This window comes from Micromesistius poutassou, assembly GCF_964030765.1.
Source record: "Micromesistius poutassou genome assembly, chromosome: 6".
NCBI classification, from domain to species: domain Eukaryota; kingdom Metazoa; phylum Chordata; class Actinopteri; order Gadiformes; family Gadidae; genus Micromesistius; species Micromesistius poutassou.
This window is the reverse complement of record NC_140276.1, coordinates 13,847,464-13,866,303: the sequence shown is the minus strand read 5'-3', so window position 1 is coordinate 13,866,303 and position 18,840 is coordinate 13,847,464. Positions and strand designations below refer to the sequence as shown.

Sequence of the window (18,840 nt, the reverse complement as noted above, 5' to 3'; positions counted from 1 at the left end):
GTGTGTATTTAATTGAGCAATCTCATTAAGATTGTTATGTATTGTATTTGGCTAGTAGCTTTGAATTCGAGCATACATCGACATGGGGTATGTTCTCTTAACTTTTCCATCTGTTCTCTCTCCTGATCAGGAAGCTGAGTGTGAAGGCGATCACTAACTTGGTGTTCTTCGACAATGTGGGAAACGTCTCAGTCAACGGTCTCTATGATCTGTCCATGGGGCCTTCAGACAACAAAGAGGTGAACTCCCATCTCTGTTCAGTTTGTGGTGTATCAGTGTTGCAATATAGCAACGAGACATGTTTTAAATGTTTACTGGGTGACCCAACTACAACCACACAGCTACAAATAATGGTGTCCATGCATACCGGGCACATTGAGTGCAACACACTCGCACAACACACTCGGATGAAGGCATATTGAAGGCTTTATTCTGTGTAGTGGTGAATATACTGGCACAACAACAATGAGGTGTAAACTGTCACTCATTATGGGATAAGATGCTCACTAATGCCCGGTGAAAATGCAAGCGACTTCTTGCATGGCCAGTCATTAATGTTTGTTTTGTTTTGTTTTGTTAGGGTTTATTTGATAGGGACAGATACAATGTATGTGGATTGTGCACAATCCAGCAGAAAGCATCATAGCATTTGTAGCTTTAGCTAGTTTCCAATACCCGTCCCTAATGTGCTGGATCTGATCAAGAATCACACTTGATTGTGATACTTGTGTGTGAATATATGGCATCTCAGCACACATCAGAGTAGATGCATGCAAAGATTACAAGGATTTGTGGTGTCTAACTACATTCATTGTAATGACAGGGATACAAATGTTAAACATATTAAGGGGTTCACATCTCTCTGTATAGGTATATGCTTGGCTTTTCTTTCAGATGTATGTATTTACTGGACAATTACATAGTTGATTGGATAGCTAATTTGGACATATCCAATATCCATTCATTTCCTGGATTAGCATAAGGGCTCTCTAATGTTTCCTCATCAGTGAGAACTAGTAAACGAGTAATAGTGAGAACTAGTCAGTGAGAACTAGTAAACGAGTAATATGAAGTACATCCACTTTAAACAAACAATGTGCCATTTATTTCCTCATCTATTATTTGTTTGGACCAAACGTCATGAGTTATATAGATGATAAAATCTATACATGGATTATAATAAATCCAATATGGGAGGGGGTGGGACGGGACCAAAATAACACAAATAATCAACATGAGGTACATACATTGTTTGTTTAAATGCTAGGACATGAATACATTGTTTGTTAAAAGCTAGGATGTGATTTTGTCGTACATTTTTAAGCTACGACAAAGATATGAAAAAAACAAAAACAAATGCACCTCTGGAAATAGTATTGTATTATCCCAATACTGTAATACTGTACCCTAACGATCTGTCAAGAGCAGCTCATCAACACATGGTTTATTTCCCCCTTGTTAGTGTAGATGAATAACAGTCTGTATCTAATGCTGTTAGGGTCCTTCTGGCGCAGTAATAGCCCTCTCTCTGACCGATGGCATTTTATTTTCAGGTGTGTGCCACCTGCTGTCAGAACTCACAGAATTGCCCTGGACACTTTGGACATGTAGACCTACCACTACCTGTCTACAATCCCATGTTGTTTGATGTAAGTGTACACACACGCACACACACACACACACACACACATACACCGTTATCCCTCCTTCTTCAGTCTGGACGAGCCTGTCAGATAAACGCATTACACCCATTGCACATTGTACACGTCCGTCGACGGATCTCATTGACTTTGCATGGGATGCTCCCGAAATGCATTGTGGGTCCGTCCGTATCATCAGCTCCGTCTCTTGTGTCCAAAAGTTGAGAAAAGTTGAACTTTTCAGGCAGAGATTCGTCAGCCAATCAGATCACGTTATGCAAATATACTGTGCAAGTGCACTGTCCAATGAAATCACCTGTTTGTAATGCAACCCGGGAAAACACATGGATAGGTCAAAAAGCCCCCATCCGCCACTGGACTGAGGTAGTGTGCAAGAGGCATTAGAGTGATGCTTCTAGTTTACCTTCTTAATGGTAACGTATTTCAAAGTTGTATTGGTCGAGTGTCATTTTTCAAAGTTTTACACCGTCTCTGCAAACCTCAAAAGCTCTGCAAAACCAGAGATGGTCTCCATGGAAACGTTTCCTAGTCCCACCATGATTTCGAACTGCTTCTCATCCTTCCCGGGATCCTCCTCCTTCTCCCCCTCCCCCACCAGACCCTGTTCCTACTGGTGCGGGGCTCCTGCCTGCGCTGTCACATGCTCACCTGCCCCCGCAGCGCCATCCACCTGCTGCTGACCCAGCTCAAGCTACTGGACCACGGCTTCGGACCGGAGGTCTACGAGGTGGAACACGTTCTCAACCAGGTGTGTGGCCGTGGGGGTCTGGAGTGGGTATGCGGGTCTATAGTGGGTATGCAGGTCTGTAGTGCACAGTCTACAGCGTATTGTTCAGTTCTTATCAACACCTGTGAGCATCACTTTTCTCTTCTTACATTTTAACAGTGTGTGTGTACAATTGTCTTGGGTTTATGTTGACTCTTTTGAAAGTTTTACTGTGTGTGTGTGTGTGTGTGTGTGTGTGTGTGTGTGTGTGTGTGTGTGTGTGTGTGTGTGTGTGTGTGTGTGTGTGTGTGTGTGTGTGTGTGTGTGTGTGTGTGTGTGTGTGTGTGTGTTTACGCCTCCTAGCTACTTGACCGTAATGTCCAGGCCTCTGGGACGGACATCCAAGAGACACTGGATGAATATGCAAATGCACTCATCCGTACCAAAGCTGATCATACAAAACAGAGCCAACAGGTCAGCAAAAAAATCCACATTAGATGCCTCTCATAACCAGCTTATTTTGTTGTATTTCGTCCAGCTTTAACTGTATGGTCCGTTTGTGTTTATTCTATTTTTAGGTTAAACATACAGTGGAAAGGAGGCGCAGTCTTATAGAGAGATTTTGGAAAGTCTTCATGAATGGCCGTAAATGTCCTAACTGCAAGTAAGATGGCAACCGGGATGTTAATGATCTTCCAAGTCTGAAAGTCTGCATACAGTGTGGGTGATGCAAACCTCGAAGTTTCATAAACCTGGGGGTCGATTCCCTGCTCCTGCATGCACCTAACTGACTTAACTTCATGATGCCTCATGCAACGTCCTCATTGGGTGTTCCAGATGGTTCGGGTTTTGGGTTTGGATGACATGAGTGATGGATCCCTGGTGTTTTTGTGGTTTAGCTGCGGGCGGTCCACCGTGCGCCGGGAATACAACGTCAAGCTGATCGTGACGGTGCCATCGATGACGCAGGATCAGGAGAACGGAGAGGGTAGGAGACGTGTGTGTGTGTGTGTGTGTGTGTGTGTGTGTGTGTGTGCACATCTCCCATGGTCCTGAGAGTCATCTAACACTTCCGATGGTGTTGTGCCCCGTCAGAGGACCTCATGGCTGGCAAGAAGGGCTACATGACCCCTGTGATCGCCAAAGAGCATCTCGTCAAACTGTGGGAGAAGGAAGGTGAGCTGGAACGTCCCATCAGTCTTTCCCCTTGGTTCTTTTCTCTCGGTTCTTTTCTCTCCTGCACGGCTGAAGGAGTTACAAACATTAAGCACGTCAGGCCGTGTTCCAATCCTTTCAACTGTTCCCTCGTTCTGCCTTATATCGGGAACACTTTATAGTAGACTACTTAGGGAACAAGTAAGGGCGGGGAAATTCCAACCCTCATTCTGTGCTGGAAGTCCGTCGTCGTCCAGCAGTGTTTGGAACATGGCTCATTTGCATAAATCACCTGTATGTGTTGATCATCCCAATTGGATGAATCCGATGACAATGAAAAACGCTACGCATGAGTCGATCAGTTGTAAATGGTGATCGACTCTTGGAATGGTTTTAAAATGGTGAATTATAAAGGGAACCAGATCTGTACCCTTCAATTATGGACTGAACAATAATAATCAAAACACCTCGGGTCATGCTACACAGCAGCCTTTCATTAACCATGCGTCAAGTTCAAGTTCTTTATTTTGTCAAATGCACAACAAACATACAGTAGCATTCATTGCTGGCATTGAAATTAAAGTGTTCTAAGCTCTCCTAGACAATTGTATTTATTGTATTTATTTTAAAATACAATGAAATAAATACAAAAAAATATCCCAGGTCACGGCCTGACAACGCTCTGGCTGTGACCATGCACAACGTGAACCAATTCCAACACAGCCTTGGTGTTCACACGCCTCATCAGAAGAGTTTTCTCTATGTCTCTTGTCCAGGTTTCTTCCTGACGAATCTGTTTCTGGGTCTGGACCACGGGCCTGAGTTGGAGCTACAGGCCGAATTCAACCCTGACCTTTTCTTCCTGGACATCTTGGTGACTCCTCCCTGCAGGTGAGGACCCGCCCGCCCACACACACCTTCTAGTCGTCCTATGGTACTGGTCTGTGGATGAACGGAGGAAACTAAGGATCACCTGGCCAGACTGGGTCCTTTTCCCCGAGGGGGTGCAGTGTTTCCCACAGACCAGGTAGCAATGTGTGGTGGATTTGTTGACGGGGGGGGGGGGGGGGGGGGGGGGGGGGGCGAGCCGCGATTACCTGCTGGCGGAGTTGTTGACCGGGGGGGCGGGGGGGTATTATCAATAATAGAAAATGCGCAGATCATTTTCTTTCTCGTGTGTCTCGTTTATCACCCGTGCCTAAAACCGCCACTGCTTATAATGCTTACGAATTGTTGGGGGTGGGGGGGGGGGGGGGGGGAGTTGGGTTGCGGGCTGACGGACGGGATTGTTGACGGGGGGGGGGGGGGAGTTGGGTTGCGGGCGGACGGACGGACGGGATTGTTGACGGGGGGGGGGCGCGATTACGGGCTGGCGGAGTTACATTTAAAAATCGCATTCAAGTAAAAATAAATAAGAAGAACTGAATCAATTTGTGGCGCTCGTTGTTCAATCTGTGGCGCAGCGCCGCACATTGGCCTATGTGTGGGAAACACTGGGGTGGCATCGTAACTGAACCTACCTCATCCTCATCTTCAAAACTACTTCTCCGGGGTCGTTCACGGGGGCAGCAGCTCTAGCAGGGGGCCCCAGACATCCCTTTCCCGGGTCACATTATCCAGCACTGACGGGGGGGATCCCGAGGCGTTCCCAGGCCAGGGTTGGGCTATAATCTCTCCACCTAGTCCGGGGTCTCCTCCCCACTGGACGTGCCTGGAACACATCCCTAGGGAGGTGCCCAGTGGGCATCCTTACCAAATGCCTGAACCACCTCAACTGACTCCTTTTTAAGCAGAGGAGCAGCAGCTCTCCTCCAAGGTCCTCACGGATGAACCAACCTCCTAGTTTATATTCCAGCCCTCAACGGTCAAGCACCTCTGGGTTCCCCTTGGTGGTGGGAGATTCACGCCTTATTCGCCCCCTTAGGTACCGCCCGCTGAACCGTCTGGGCGACCGCCTTTTCACCAACGGGCAGACGGTGAACCTGCAGCTGGTGCTGAAGCAGTGCAGGATCATCCAGCAGATCCTCACCCTCATGGCGGGAGAGAAAGAGGAGGTGGCGGATCTGGTGAGCAAAGTTTATTGTGCAGGGACAGATACTGTGTATTGTACATTATTTCATATAAAATAGATTCCTTGCATACAGGTTTCTAGTCAATACTTATTTGCAACCCCTGTCCCTGGTCAGGCCTTTACTCAAAGCTACACTAAAAGTTTCACAAGCAAAGTTGAACACGATATACGTGTTAGAATACGAACACATACATAGGACAAAAACAAGGTGTGTGTGTGTGTGTGTGTGTGTGTGTGTGTGTGTGTGTGTGTGTGTGTGTGTGTGTGTGTGTGTGTGTGTGTGTGTGTGTGTGTGTGTGTGTGTGTGTGTGTGTGTGTGTGTGTGTTGGCAGGATCGTGTCATATTACGTGCGCACATATCAACTGAACGTGTCACACCCGCGTGCTTTGACGCCTGTGCAGCAGACAGCGTGTAACGTGTAATGTAGTTTCCTCATTGACTTATAATAGTCCCCCGTTCACGCGCACGTTCACGCGTGATGACTGCTGCACGCCGGTAATCACACTACGCGTAGTGACTACGTGTAACATTCATGCGTTTTTTAGCGAACGCACGCATTAACCATGTTATTACTGTGTAATAAGAACCTTTCCTGCGTTGCCTCGTTAAAACCAGGCTCTGGGGGGCGTCAAGGGGCTGGAGGTGGAGGAGAAGGAGAAAGGCCGTGACATGGCCCTCCTGGAGGGGGTCCCAGGACAGACCCTGACCGAGAAGCTGTACAGCGTGTGGCTCCGACTGCAGTCCTACGTCAACATTGTCTTCGACAGTGACTTGGACAAGATCACCCAGGAGAAGTTCCCTGGGATCAAACAGGTATCTGTCATCATGCTGTTGACACATCAACTAAAATTTTTTGTAATGGTGTGTTCGAGATGCCTCGTACACCACCCGCTAAGTTGCAAAGTGGCTCCCAGCTTTCTTTCGACCACGCCCCCTTTTGTTCGGTTCTACTCGGGATTCTGAGAGTCAACCGAGTTCAGTGAGGTTGACCGTACGACTCGACAGACAAAAATGGCTCCGCCCGTAAAGAGATGTATTTTCTTTGTATTTGTACCACGTTGGTCATTTTAATGTTGATTTTTAAATGCTCTTAAGCACTTGATAACATTGCTGCTTTAATCCGGTAAGGACATGGTTCCCTTTTAAAATGTCGATAGAAAGGGCTTTAAAGAGATGGTCAAAACACTCGATCCCAGGTATGTTACCTGCCCGCACACACTTCAGCCAAATTGAGATGCCAAAACTATACGGCAAGGTCCGTGACCAAGTGGAGAAAGAAATCCATACTATTAAACATTAGTGTTTTTCCAGAGATGGAAGTAACTTTTTTTATTTTACTATGCAGTTTTGTTGCCTAACCAGTATTTTACCTCTTCAGAAGCATTTATATTGAAATTAGAAGATAAAATGAACATACCGTGATATAATACCGTTACCGTCTATGCCTCAAATCATACCGTGATATACATTTTAGTCCATACTGTACAGCCCTACTCTAAAGCTTGTTCTACTCCCCCTGTCACGTGATACAGCTCCTGGAGAAGAAAGAGGGACTTTTCCGGAAGCACATGATGGGCAAGCGAGTGGATTTTGCAGCGAGGTCGGTCATCTGTCCCGACATGTACATCGGGACCAACGAGATCGGACTACCGATGGTACGTCGCACTCAGCCCTCCTTACATTCACCACTGAGGACCAGACTGATGAACACATTACTCAGGCTGGATCACGTGGGTCTCTTCTGCATCTTTTGACACCTTTATTAGGACAAAAGCTAAGGGCCAGACACACTATACAGAAACTCACAAGGCTTATTGCATCCCTGAGTACTTCAGGTCGTCCGTTAACCGGGTCGATATCCAGGGTCTGACGATGCTCAGAACCAGAAAAATGTGCTCAGAGGTCCCGGAGGTGTGCACGGCTCCCACCACACGGGGGCAGTATAGCACCTCCAAACTCAAATGCACATGAATGACACATGAATGTTCAGAAACACAAAGCCAAGTCTGCGCCTTTGAAAATACATTTGAAAAGCTTTATATCCATAAGAAAAAGATGATGCAAAATCATTAAAATCCACTGCTGAATAATCACACAAAAAAACCAGTGTTATGATCCCACCGGGTTTGTTTATTCGGCTGACCAAACAAAACACCACGCGCGTTCCCCCCCCCCCCCCCCCTCCCGCTGACCTCTGTGCTGTGGCCCCCAGGTGTTCGCCACGCGGCTCACCTACCCGCAGCCCGTCACGCCCTGGAACGTGAAGGAGCTGCGGCAAGCGGTGCTCAACGGGCCCGACGTGCACCCCGGCGCCGTGGCCGTCATCAACGAGGACGGCAGCAAGACCATCCTCTCCCCCTCCGACGCCACGCAGCGCGAGGCCGTGGCCAAGCAGCTGCTGACGCCCTGCCCCGGCCGCCAGAAGATGGCCATGAAGATCGTACGACGGCCCGCACACACACACACACGCGCGCGCGCCGCCACGCATCGCTGTTTGTCGTCTTAACGCGGAGCGACGTAACCCTCGCGTTTCCTCTTTCTCCCTCTGACCGCACGGCTCGCTGCAGGTGAACCGCCACATCAAGAACGGGGACGTCATGCTGCTGAACCGGCAGCCCACCCTGCACAGGCCCTCCATCCAGTCCCACCGCGCCCGCATCCTGCCTGGGGAGAAGGCAAGACGAGCGCGCTCTGCTTCACACCTGACTCAGAGAGAGCTGGGGTCACTATGGGGTTCATTGTGTTGTGGGGCGGCAGTAGTTCAGGAGGGAGAGCGGGTTGACTGGTAACCGGTAGGTTGCTATTTAGGTCCCCGGCACCTCCTGGCTTAGTGTCGAGGTGTCCCTGAGCAAGGCTCCTTACCCTCACCGCTCCCGACGAGATGGCTGTCGCCCAGTGTGGTTGACTCTGCCACCAGTGTGTGAATAAATGGTTGTCGCGTTGGATAAATGCATTAGCAGAATCCCATAAATGTTAATGGAGTGTATCCATACAGGGTGTGAGTGATGATAATGATGACATAATAACAATCTGTGGTGTTGTGATGTTGTAGGTGCTCAGGCTCCACTACGCTAACTGCAAAGCCTACAACGCCGATTTCGACGGCGACGAGATGAACGCCCACTTCCCCCAGAGTGAGCTGTCCCGCGCGGAGGCCTACACACTGATCAGCACCGATCAGCAGTACCTGGTGCCCAAGGTGACACACACACACACACACACACACACACACACACACACACACACACACACACACACACACACACACACACACACACACACACACACACACACACACACACACACACACACACACACACACACACACACAGGTATTTTAGCTGTAAAAGTATCACACCGCAATGTTAGCTGTCCATTGAATAATTGAAAAAAACGATGCTATAGAGTTGTTGAGCATCAGTAACGTGTCAGTGTCCAAAACGAAAAGCCTATCCCTCCCCCCCCCCCCCCCTTTATATTGATATCCTCCCATGTTCAAGCTGGCGGCCAGACAATCCCAGTATGTGCCTCTGGCCGTGCTCACCCCTGCGTGCTCTCTGTCTCCCCCCAGGACGGTAAGCCCTTGGCGGGCCTGATCCAGGACCACATGGTCTCTGGCACCAGGATGACGCTGAGGGGCTGCTTCTTCACCCGGGACCACTACACAGCCCTGGTGTACCGGGGCCTGACGGACCGCTGGGGCCGGGTCAAGCTGCTGCCGCCCACCATCCTCAAGCCCCAGCAGCTGTGGACGGGGAAGCAGGTACGCGGCCTCCCGCACACACACGGCGGCACGCTCTGGTCCAACCGGGGGCCTGGTATGGTGGTGTGTTGGCAAGAGTCTGGCGTAACGGTGCCAACAAAACCTTTGTTTAAGTGAACTATTGTGTACGGTGGCCGAGAAGGGTCGCAACACATGCAAACGCCACAACACCTGCATATACAGAAAACACCTGCAAACTCAGAAAACACTTTCATCGATTACACAACACCTGCGCTGCAAATAGCGCAGGTGCATATTCAGAAAACACCTGCAAACTCAGAAAACACCTGCATCGATTTCACAACACATGCGTTGCAAATATTCACAACACGAGCAAATAGGGAAACGAGCTGCAAGTAATGACAATAGAAAGGTTTCCGGGGGGACCATAATCAGTGACGGACCCATATCCGGTTGGGGGTTCTTTTCAATTACGAACGTCTTCAGTCATTCGATTGTGCTACTTGTTTCTCTTTTATTATGACAGACTTGTCGATGTGCTCTGATGGTGCATGCATCTATTGAGTGACCGGAAGCGAGCTAGCCAGCTGGCTTCCAGCTAACAACGTTTGGAGAACGTTTGACAATTATCTGCATGGACTAATATGTTATGGGGACAATGACTTAATATGTTGAAAACACACAAAATCACTTTGTTATCAGAGCACATCGACAAGTCTGTCATAATAAAAGAGAAACACGTAGCACAATCAAATGGCTGAAGACTTTCGTAATTGAAAAAAAAAAAAAAACCGGACAGGGTCCGTCACTGATTATGGTCCCCCTGGAAACATTTCCATTACTTGCAGCTCATTTCCTTATTTGCTCGTGTTCTGAATATTTGCAAAACATGTGTTGTGAAATTGATGCAGGTGTTTTCTGAGTTTGCAGGTGTTTTTCTGAATTTGCAGGTGTTTTCTGAATATGCATGTGTTTTGGCATTTGCAGCGCAGGTGTTGTGTAATCTATGAAAGTGTTTTCTGAATTTGCAGGTGTTTTCTGAATATGCAGGTGTTGTGGCGTTTGCATGTGTTGTGACCCTTCTCGGCCACAGTAATTGTGTGGTGAAATGTGGGGTATATTGCAGTCTCCACGCAAGAGTACAATTTGAGTTCCATAACTAAACGGATTAACAAAGCCTTTTAGCCTCGGAACCAAAAGGCCTGGATAATGTTAGTCCCATCACAACCAAGTAGGAATATGTTGAGTGTAAATGTGTGTTTTATGTGTGTGTCTGTGTGTGTTTAACCGTAGCAATGCAACACTGTTGTGAATGTGCTGTAGGTGGTGTCTACCCTGCTGTTGAACATCATACCAGAGAAAGCCCTGCCTCTCAATCTGAGCGGTACCGCAAAGATCCCCAGCAAGGCCTGGATCCAAGTCCCGCCCAGAGCTGCACCAGGATACAATCCAGACAGCATGTGTGACTCAACGGTACACATTATCTTTATTGGTGTCCTTATCGGTGCCTCCACATAATGCATCCGTAAATACAGCTTCCTTATGGCTGATTAGCTCCCGGAGTTGGCTCTTCAGTCTTCTGGAGTTTGTCTTAATGTTGCAGTGTTTTCTAAGGCCATGAATCACTATTCCTGAAGTCTTGAGACTTCAGGACTTGAGTCCTGAAAGACTTCTCATATTCTCTTACACTGTTATTGCTTTGTTTGGCTATTCTTAAGTCTTAAAGGTGTAGATAAGAAGAAGAATAAGAAGCCACTTGCAGGTTGGCCTCCCCAAATCATTAATGAGGGGAATTGATGTACTAAATCAATCTTTAGATAAAACATAAGACATGGAATTACAGCTAGATTGTTTGCAAGTTGTGTACACGCAATGCGGTTGTTCTGAGTTGTGCATTGCAGTGGACACAGTTGTGTAGCCCTGTGTTGTGTTGCCTAGTCTTGCACTTCTGCCTAGTCTGTAAGATCCCGGTTTCAAGTTGACACAAGTTCACTAACCTCTTCTATTTCTCATCTTAAAGTGCAATCCTGACAACATCTGCCCTGCACACCCTACCCACACCCCTCCTTCCCCCTTCCTGTCCCGCCCCCAGGTGGTGATTCGCCAGGGTGAGCTGCTGAGGGGCGTGCTGGACAAGGCCCACTACGGCTCATCCATCTACGGCCTGGTGCACTGCTGCCACGAGCTGTACGGTGGGGAGACGGGCGGCCGCCTGCTCACCTGCCTGGCCCGCCTCTTCACCGCCTACCTGCAGCTGTACAAGGGCTTCACTCTGAGTAGGCAGCCCTCCCCCCATCTTCACACGGACGCAGTCAGATGTTCGCATCGTAAATGATGTCATGGTGCACGTGCGCCATGATGTTAACGACACCGCGTGACACTGTCTGTTTCAAGTCTGGTGAAAGTGTTCCTTCCACCAGCCATGTTCCTGTATTTGGAGTGAAATCATTTGTGAGCGAATCTCACCGACACAAACTTTTGTGTTTGTGACATTTTGGTTGAGGTGAGATGATCATCTCAGTGCCTCCTGGGTGGTGCTCAAATGTGAGCAGGACCTTCACTGGGTGATGCGTCCATGTCTCTGTCCAGCATGTGTCTGTTGCATTTGGTGGTAAACAGTATCAGTGGTGAAAACTGTGTCTTGTGTCTTAAGGTGTGGAGGACATTTTGGTGAAGCCAGGGGCCAACCGACAGCGGAAAAAGCTCATCAAAGAGTCTCAAAAGATCGGCACCAAAGTGAGTTCAGACCGCGATTGCTGCCATGCCATGTGCACAAAGGCTGGTTGTTGAGTACGTTGGTAAACATCACACTGAAAGGCCCCGCACACAAAAGTCAAATATGGTAACATTGGTGCCAATAGAACAGCCATTCAAATGATCATCTTTGTTGCTTTATTACTTTCTTATGGTGTGAGTATGGTGGGAGAATTTTACTAACACAACATCAGGTGCTTTGCATCCCCTTTGAGTGGCCATCAGGAATGATTATGTTGGATTTATGACTCAATGAGGATATTTCACAAACAAAGGCTCCACACAACAGTCACCTGTGTCTTGCTGGATACAATATACAATATACTTTGTCAAATGCTAAACGCATTTGACAAAGTATAACATTTGTATGTATTAATACCAACCAGTGTTGTGCATGAAGAAGTTCAAAAGAACACGTTCATTTTTCTGTGAACTTTGAACCGAACGCAACACATTTGCAAATCAAGAACTTGAACGTGAACTCGTTCAGATTATGTGAAGTGAGCGCTATTGTTGAGGTCCAATTAGGCGAGCGTCGGAGAAATGGGCAGTCCCCTGCAAGGCAACATCAAAATAATATACCGTTATGGCGATGTTTCTACTCTCAACGACATATCTCTTTCAAAAATATTCCGGTATAACCAGTGTGAGAAATATATTATTCATGGGGCCCCGTCAATATTCGGGGCCCCATCCCCCGATTGTTGTGCAATACCGATATACATTTTCTCAATATGCAGTAGGGGTATAACATAACAATATGTCATGGATGCAAGCCAAGACAATCACTCTATAGCCTACATGACAACACACGCACGCACACACTTAACAATTTTTGATAATCCGATATGCTATAGTATTCGTAAAGCAACACTGACATAGGAGGTTGCTAAAGTTGTTTGGCTGCACGTTGTTTTATACCAAGGAGAGGCATAGTTGTGTATTACAATGCAATAATGGGCACCAATCTGGGGCACTTAGACGAGCCATCAACTGAATAAATGCTAGATATAGCCTCGGAGACTGGCACGCAATCAGTACACTTGCAAATGAGAGCCTGCAGTATGACCGATCGTGTGACATTATTTAACCATCCATCTACAGCAAATACGATCAGACAGATACATCATTGAACACATACACAAAGCACATTTGTCCAGCCACGGTGGATGCTGACAGACCAAAACAAGCCAAACATCACCACGCACCATGCACTCTCTCTCTCGCTATCTTGCGCCCTCGCTCTCGCACCCAGGCACTCCAACTTCTCCAATTCCAAGGCTGCTTCACTAAGACCACAACCAACCACAAGGACTACATAACCATGCAGTGTGCCGCAGCCGGAAAGGACACGAGCCCAGTCCCACACACTCATCTTATGTACAACAATCAGTTCTATCATCACAATTCAGTCACTGCAAAGATTTAAAAAATAGCCTCTTACTAGGGCTGGGCGATATGGCAAAAAATATTATCACGATTATTTTTTCTGTATTGATCGATATTAATCACGATTTATAATTTGATACTGCTGAAGCCTGAAGAAACCAGAGTGTACATTAGTTAAACTATACAATGTTTATTTGCATATTTGTGATAAGAGAACATTGAATCACGTTTAAATATAAACATTTAATTTCACAAACATTTTTATCGGTATCATGTTTTATCTGCCCCTAACAAAACCATATAAGATAGCTTGCCTTGTAACCTATTGAAAATAATGTAAATAAAAATAAAAGCTCTGACTTCTATCACATTAAACTCCTTTGGCAAGCAACAATCATCTTAAATCTTGTAGAGCAGCACAACCAATACATAAAAATTAAACAATTGTATCAACAAGTGTATTCGATTGTTTTTCATACGGTGCAACTGCTGCAAAAGACGATACGATAGACTGCTGTTTTGGAACAGCCCCGCTCACGCTGCTGACAGCAGCGGTAGGACGGCGGAAGCTCAAACATGCACGTCGCACTAGGAAATGGGCTTGTACTTAGACATGAACAGCAAAAAGTGCAATCTGACTCGCTGTTGCGTTTATTTCTGCTGTGTGATTGGCTGTTAGGTAAATCCATATCAGCACTTTTTTTGTGTTTAATTTCATTTCCATTTCGAGCATTTATGTCAAAAACTTATTGTCGTAATCAACGTAATCAACGAGTTTTATCGCAATTAATAATCGTAATCAAATGATTGCCCTGCCCTACCTCTTACCTTAATTTAGAATAGACCCAAAGTGTGTGACTCTGGTTTAGCTTTCGCTTGCTAGCCGTTTTTAGTATGACTACTCAACATTACGTCGTTCTTCTGTTTGGCAAAAGTGGCTAATTTGCATACGTTCACAGGACTGGCTGGCTCCGCTTGGCAAAAAATAGAACATATTTGTGAATAAATGTTTTGAATTCTGAATACTGGACATGGTGAGCTTAAAAACATTTAAGTGACCATTAGTGTCAATAATCTTATTTTTTTTGGACAAAATTTGAGACTTTAAGGGGGTCTCATGGGTAAATCAGGGGGTTAGAGGCCCCCCCGGACACCCCGTATTTCGCACACTGGGTTTAACTCTTACTACCGGTATATCGCCCAGCCCTAGCATGCACAACACTAGATGGAAATATCAACAAATTGGCAACGACTGCGCCCCTGCAAAACCCCTGTGCCCCTAACCCTTCATTTTATTTCTCACCTAAAAAAAAAAAGCAACTGAACTAGTTCAAAATTGAAATGGTGAACTATGAACGTGACCAGTTCACTTTGAACATGTGGGAACTGAACTTTTAACTAGTTCATGAAAAGTGTGAACTTGCACAACACTGATACCAACATAAAGTTACAACACGGCCTGGATATTGAAATGCATCAAACTGTACAAACACAGCCAATATAATTCTTCAGTAAAACATACGTTGTATCCTCTGCACCGGCAGGCCCTGCAGATGGCCTTCAACCTGCCCGACAACGTGGACCCTGCAGAGGCCAGGGGCCGCTGGCAGGACGCCCACCTCAACCCCGACCAGAGGGACTTCAACCTGGCCGACATGAAGTTCAAGGAAGTGGCCAACCAAGTGAACAACGGCATCAACAAGGTGGAGCCCTGGTTTACTACTGTTCATTAAGACTACAATACTGCTCAGTAACATTACAATACTGCTCAGTAACACTACACTACTGCTCAGTAACACTACAATACTGTTCAGTAACACTACACTACTGCTCAGTAACACTACAATACTGTTCAGTAACACTACTATACTGTTCAGTAACACTACTATACTGTTCAGTAACACTACACTACTGTTCAGTAACAATACAATACTGTTCAGTAACACTACTATACTGTTCAGTAACACTACTATACTGTTCAGTCTGTTGGCAGTAATTAGTGTCCAGCCCCTGACCCCCATCTGTCCGTCTGTGTCCAGGTCTGTATGCCCGCTGGCCTCCACAGGTCCTTTCCCGACAACAACCTCCAGCTGATGGTCCAGTCTGGAGCCAAGGGCTCCTCAGTCAACACCATGCAGGTACCCTCTCTCCCTCTCTCCCCCCGCTCCGCTCAGGTAGTCTGTTCCTGATGAGCTAGGGGCGGCTTCTGCATACAGCCAGACCACACTTTAAGTTGTTTACGTTGTGGCTCGGGACAGGAAGTAACTGAGTCAATACAGGCTAGGACTGGATTATGTCACCCTTGGTTGTTTAGATTTTTGAAATGGCAGGGTTTCATCCTGCTGTCCATAGCGGAGGCCCAGCAACTCAGACAAATGGCACACCGGCTTTACAGACAAATGCTCTTCACACTGAAAGGCAGTGAAAATTAGATATGACAATGTCAAAATATAGGCTACTGTCTTCCTAACATAAGTCTGAAATAAATAGATCTAAAGCAGAGAGTGAAAGGCTAATGCACTTGCTGTAGGCCATTTAAAAGTAGGTAGGTAAGCTGTAGGTAAGATAACCTATAAGATCAAAAAGCTATCGTTGAGTGTAATTTGGTCTAAATTGCATAGCCATCCATCAGTAGTAATAGTGAGTATATATTTTTCCTCCCACCTAAATTTGGACCATTTGATTGAGCGAAATTGAGTTGCCGAGAACAAAAGATTTGATGGTTTAGGGGGCACCCTAGCTGTGGCATTTAGAGTAATTTGGATTAAGAACTTCCAAGTTTACATAGTTTGAACTTGAAGCGTAGTGTCAAGGTGTGGGATCCAAGCTTTCCGCTACACCCTGAGTAGCTAGGCTTCAATGCTCAACTACATAAGAACACATCGGAAATGCTGAGGCTGAAAGCGTTTAATGTGAAGGAAACCTTATTCTCCTTCTTTCCATCTTGAACTTCATCAAGACATTCACCACCTCATTGTCACCATAGTGTGTTATTAGGGCTATACGGTATCGACTAAAATTTATATCACGGTATAATTTGAGGCATAGATGGTACGGTATTATATCAGGAAATGTACAATGCACAATAGCATAGTGCCTGAGAAGGCAGTATCGCTGTCAAATCGGTCCCTGGGAAAAGTAATTACGTTACTTGCAGTCACACCGGTCTCACGGCATGGTTACTGTGTGTGTGTGTGTGTGTGTGTGTGTGTGTGTGTGCTTCAGATTTCATGCCTCCTGGGCCAGATTGAGTTGGAGGGGCGTCGGCCACCCCTGATGCCTTCTGGGAAGTCGTTGCCGTGCTACCAGCCATACGAGCCGTCACCGGCCGCCGGGGGATTTGTCTCCGGAAGGTTCCTCACTGGCATCAAACCACAGGTACGGGAGGGAGATGGTGTGGAACGTGTGTGAGGGAGAATGTTTCGGTGCTGCTCTCTGTGTGCGTGTGACTGTGAAAAGCTGAATTTCTGTCTTTATTCATGGTCCAAATTTCCGTTCAAGTTTCCCTCGTTCATGTGTTGAGCACCACCTCGAGGAGCCTGGAAGTAGCAATGCTGGGAGCCGGGAAATCTGTTTAGAGCGGCTTATTTTATTAATTAACATATTGGTATTTAGGGCTCCCCGGTGGTTCCCCGGGTAGAGTGCGTACCATTAAAGGTTGTATCACCGATTCTAGGCCGAAACATAAATGATCACATTCATCTGATCTTTCCTCACGATCCCTTAGCTGTCCGCCCCATAAGAAGGCCGTCAAAAAAACACGTCTCTGTAGGCAGCCTATGCTCCGACATCGTACACAAAAACAAATGTATAACGTACACAAAAACCAAAATAAATAGTATTCCAACCAATCACCGACAAGGTGGGGGGTGTTGTGGGGTTTTGCGCTGCATTCATGATAGTTTTTACTGGATGCACGAAACATTGAAGGGAGGGGCGATCTGGCTCTGTTTGTTTGGGATCTCCCTTCAAATACCAACAGAAGTGACCCAACATCGCTGATACAACCTTTATGGCTCAGTCCTTCAGCTCTTGCCCTCTCTCCCATGTCTCCTCCCTGTCTAACTCTTCATGAAAAAGAAGAGCATAAAGCATAAAAATGCAACTATAAATCATAATAATTGTGTATGTGTATATATGGCGCCAGTGTGTCGATTCTCGTAAGGCACATAGAAGGGTGACGATATATCGCCCTATCTACAGTACATTTTGTCCCACCTCCACTGCCCCAGTGTCCCGGTGTAGCTTATGGGCCTCACAGCATGGTCCGTAGCGGCTGGGGACGGAGATGAGCTCCATACTAAAGACCCACTAGATCTCCAGAACACTGCCCAGGGTCAATTATAAACAGCACAATCTCAAGTGCTGTTTATAAGTGGGTGTAAAATGTTTTATGCTGTTCATACTAGGGATGCCTCATCTGTTTTCTATTGCTGCAATTTGTATGCAGCAATAGAAAATGCTTGTGCATTCGTTAATGCACAAGCGCATTAACGAAAAACACAAAAGCAAACGCCACAACACAAAGTCCTCTAAACTAGAGATGCTCAGATCAGAATCAGCCTCCGCAGAATGTGACTGTCATATACAATACTGAAATGTGCCTGCGCGCCTACTGCTGTTTTTACGGTACTGAAATGTGCCTGCGCGCATACTGCTGTTTTTACGGTACTGAAATTTGCCTGCACGCTTACTGAGCTATGCAAGTGCTCCGTAAACGAAACATAACTATGGAGCTATTACTGTTGCAATATTATTTGCAAATGCGTATCTCAATCTGTGTGTGTGTATTCAGATCTGTGTGTGTGTATTCAGATCTGTGTGTGCGTAATATGATCTGTGTGTGTGTATTCAGACCTGTGTGTGTGTAAAAAAAATCTGTGTCTGTATTCAGATTTGCAAGTGAAGACAAATCTGCAAGTGCATGCAAAGATCTGTGAATGTGAACACAGATCTGTAAGTGTACATAGATCTGTAAATGTGTAAACCGATCTGTAAATGCGTACATAGATCTGTAAATGTCTGTCATCACTTACAACTCAGGCAGGAGCTCTCCATTGGCTGTGTTTTTACACGTGAATTTTGCAACACTTCTGCCGCGGCAGATCTGTGATCTGCAAATGTGTAGAAATGAGATTTGTCTGTGACCTCAGTGTTCCTTTGCCCTGAGCTCAGGCTCACAGGCTCACGCTGCCTGGCTGCAGTAGCAGTACCGCCTACACACCACCAGTCGGCGCGTAGCACCCAGTGATGATAAGCGTGTCACTTGGGGTCATTTCATTGCGCTCACGGTTGGCGTTGTGTCGAGTGTATGGTCGGGAGGCAATACCATGAATTCAAGAGTGTTCGCTGTAAGTACAAGTTCATGTTTCAACAGTA

At 46.5% G+C, this 18,840-nt stretch overlaps 1 protein-coding gene across 1 annotated transcript in view; it reads left to right on the top strand.

The window, feature by feature from the left end:
- The window catches only part of polr1a (RNA polymerase I subunit A), a 38,454-nt gene that overhangs the window by 405 nt on the left and 19,209 nt on the right, over positions 1–18,840 (top strand). Inside the window, exons 2-22 of the mRNA XM_084469181.1 lie at positions 131–239; positions 1,554–1,649; positions 2,260–2,409; positions 2,731–2,841; positions 2,946–3,031; positions 3,267–3,355; positions 3,463–3,543; positions 4,299–4,413; positions 5,447–5,588; positions 6,210–6,407; positions 7,127–7,249; positions 7,807–8,034; positions 8,162–8,269; positions 8,647–8,793; positions 9,166–9,357; positions 10,642–10,791; positions 11,411–11,594; positions 11,972–12,054; positions 15,006–15,164; positions 15,501–15,599; positions 16,687–16,839. Of these exons, the coding sequence (XP_084325307.1) occupies positions 131–239; positions 1,554–1,649; positions 2,260–2,409; positions 2,731–2,841; positions 2,946–3,031; positions 3,267–3,355; positions 3,463–3,543; positions 4,299–4,413; positions 5,447–5,588; positions 6,210–6,407; positions 7,127–7,249; positions 7,807–8,034; positions 8,162–8,269; positions 8,647–8,793; positions 9,166–9,357; positions 10,642–10,791; positions 11,411–11,594; positions 11,972–12,054; positions 15,006–15,164; positions 15,501–15,599; positions 16,687–16,839 (2,803 nt within the window). The remainder of the gene's footprint in view (positions 1–130; positions 240–1,553; positions 1,650–2,259; positions 2,410–2,730; positions 2,842–2,945; positions 3,032–3,266; positions 3,356–3,462; positions 3,544–4,298; positions 4,414–5,446; positions 5,589–6,209; positions 6,408–7,126; positions 7,250–7,806; positions 8,035–8,161; positions 8,270–8,646; positions 8,794–9,165; positions 9,358–10,641; positions 10,792–11,410; positions 11,595–11,971; positions 12,055–15,005; positions 15,165–15,500; positions 15,600–16,686; positions 16,840–18,840) is intronic.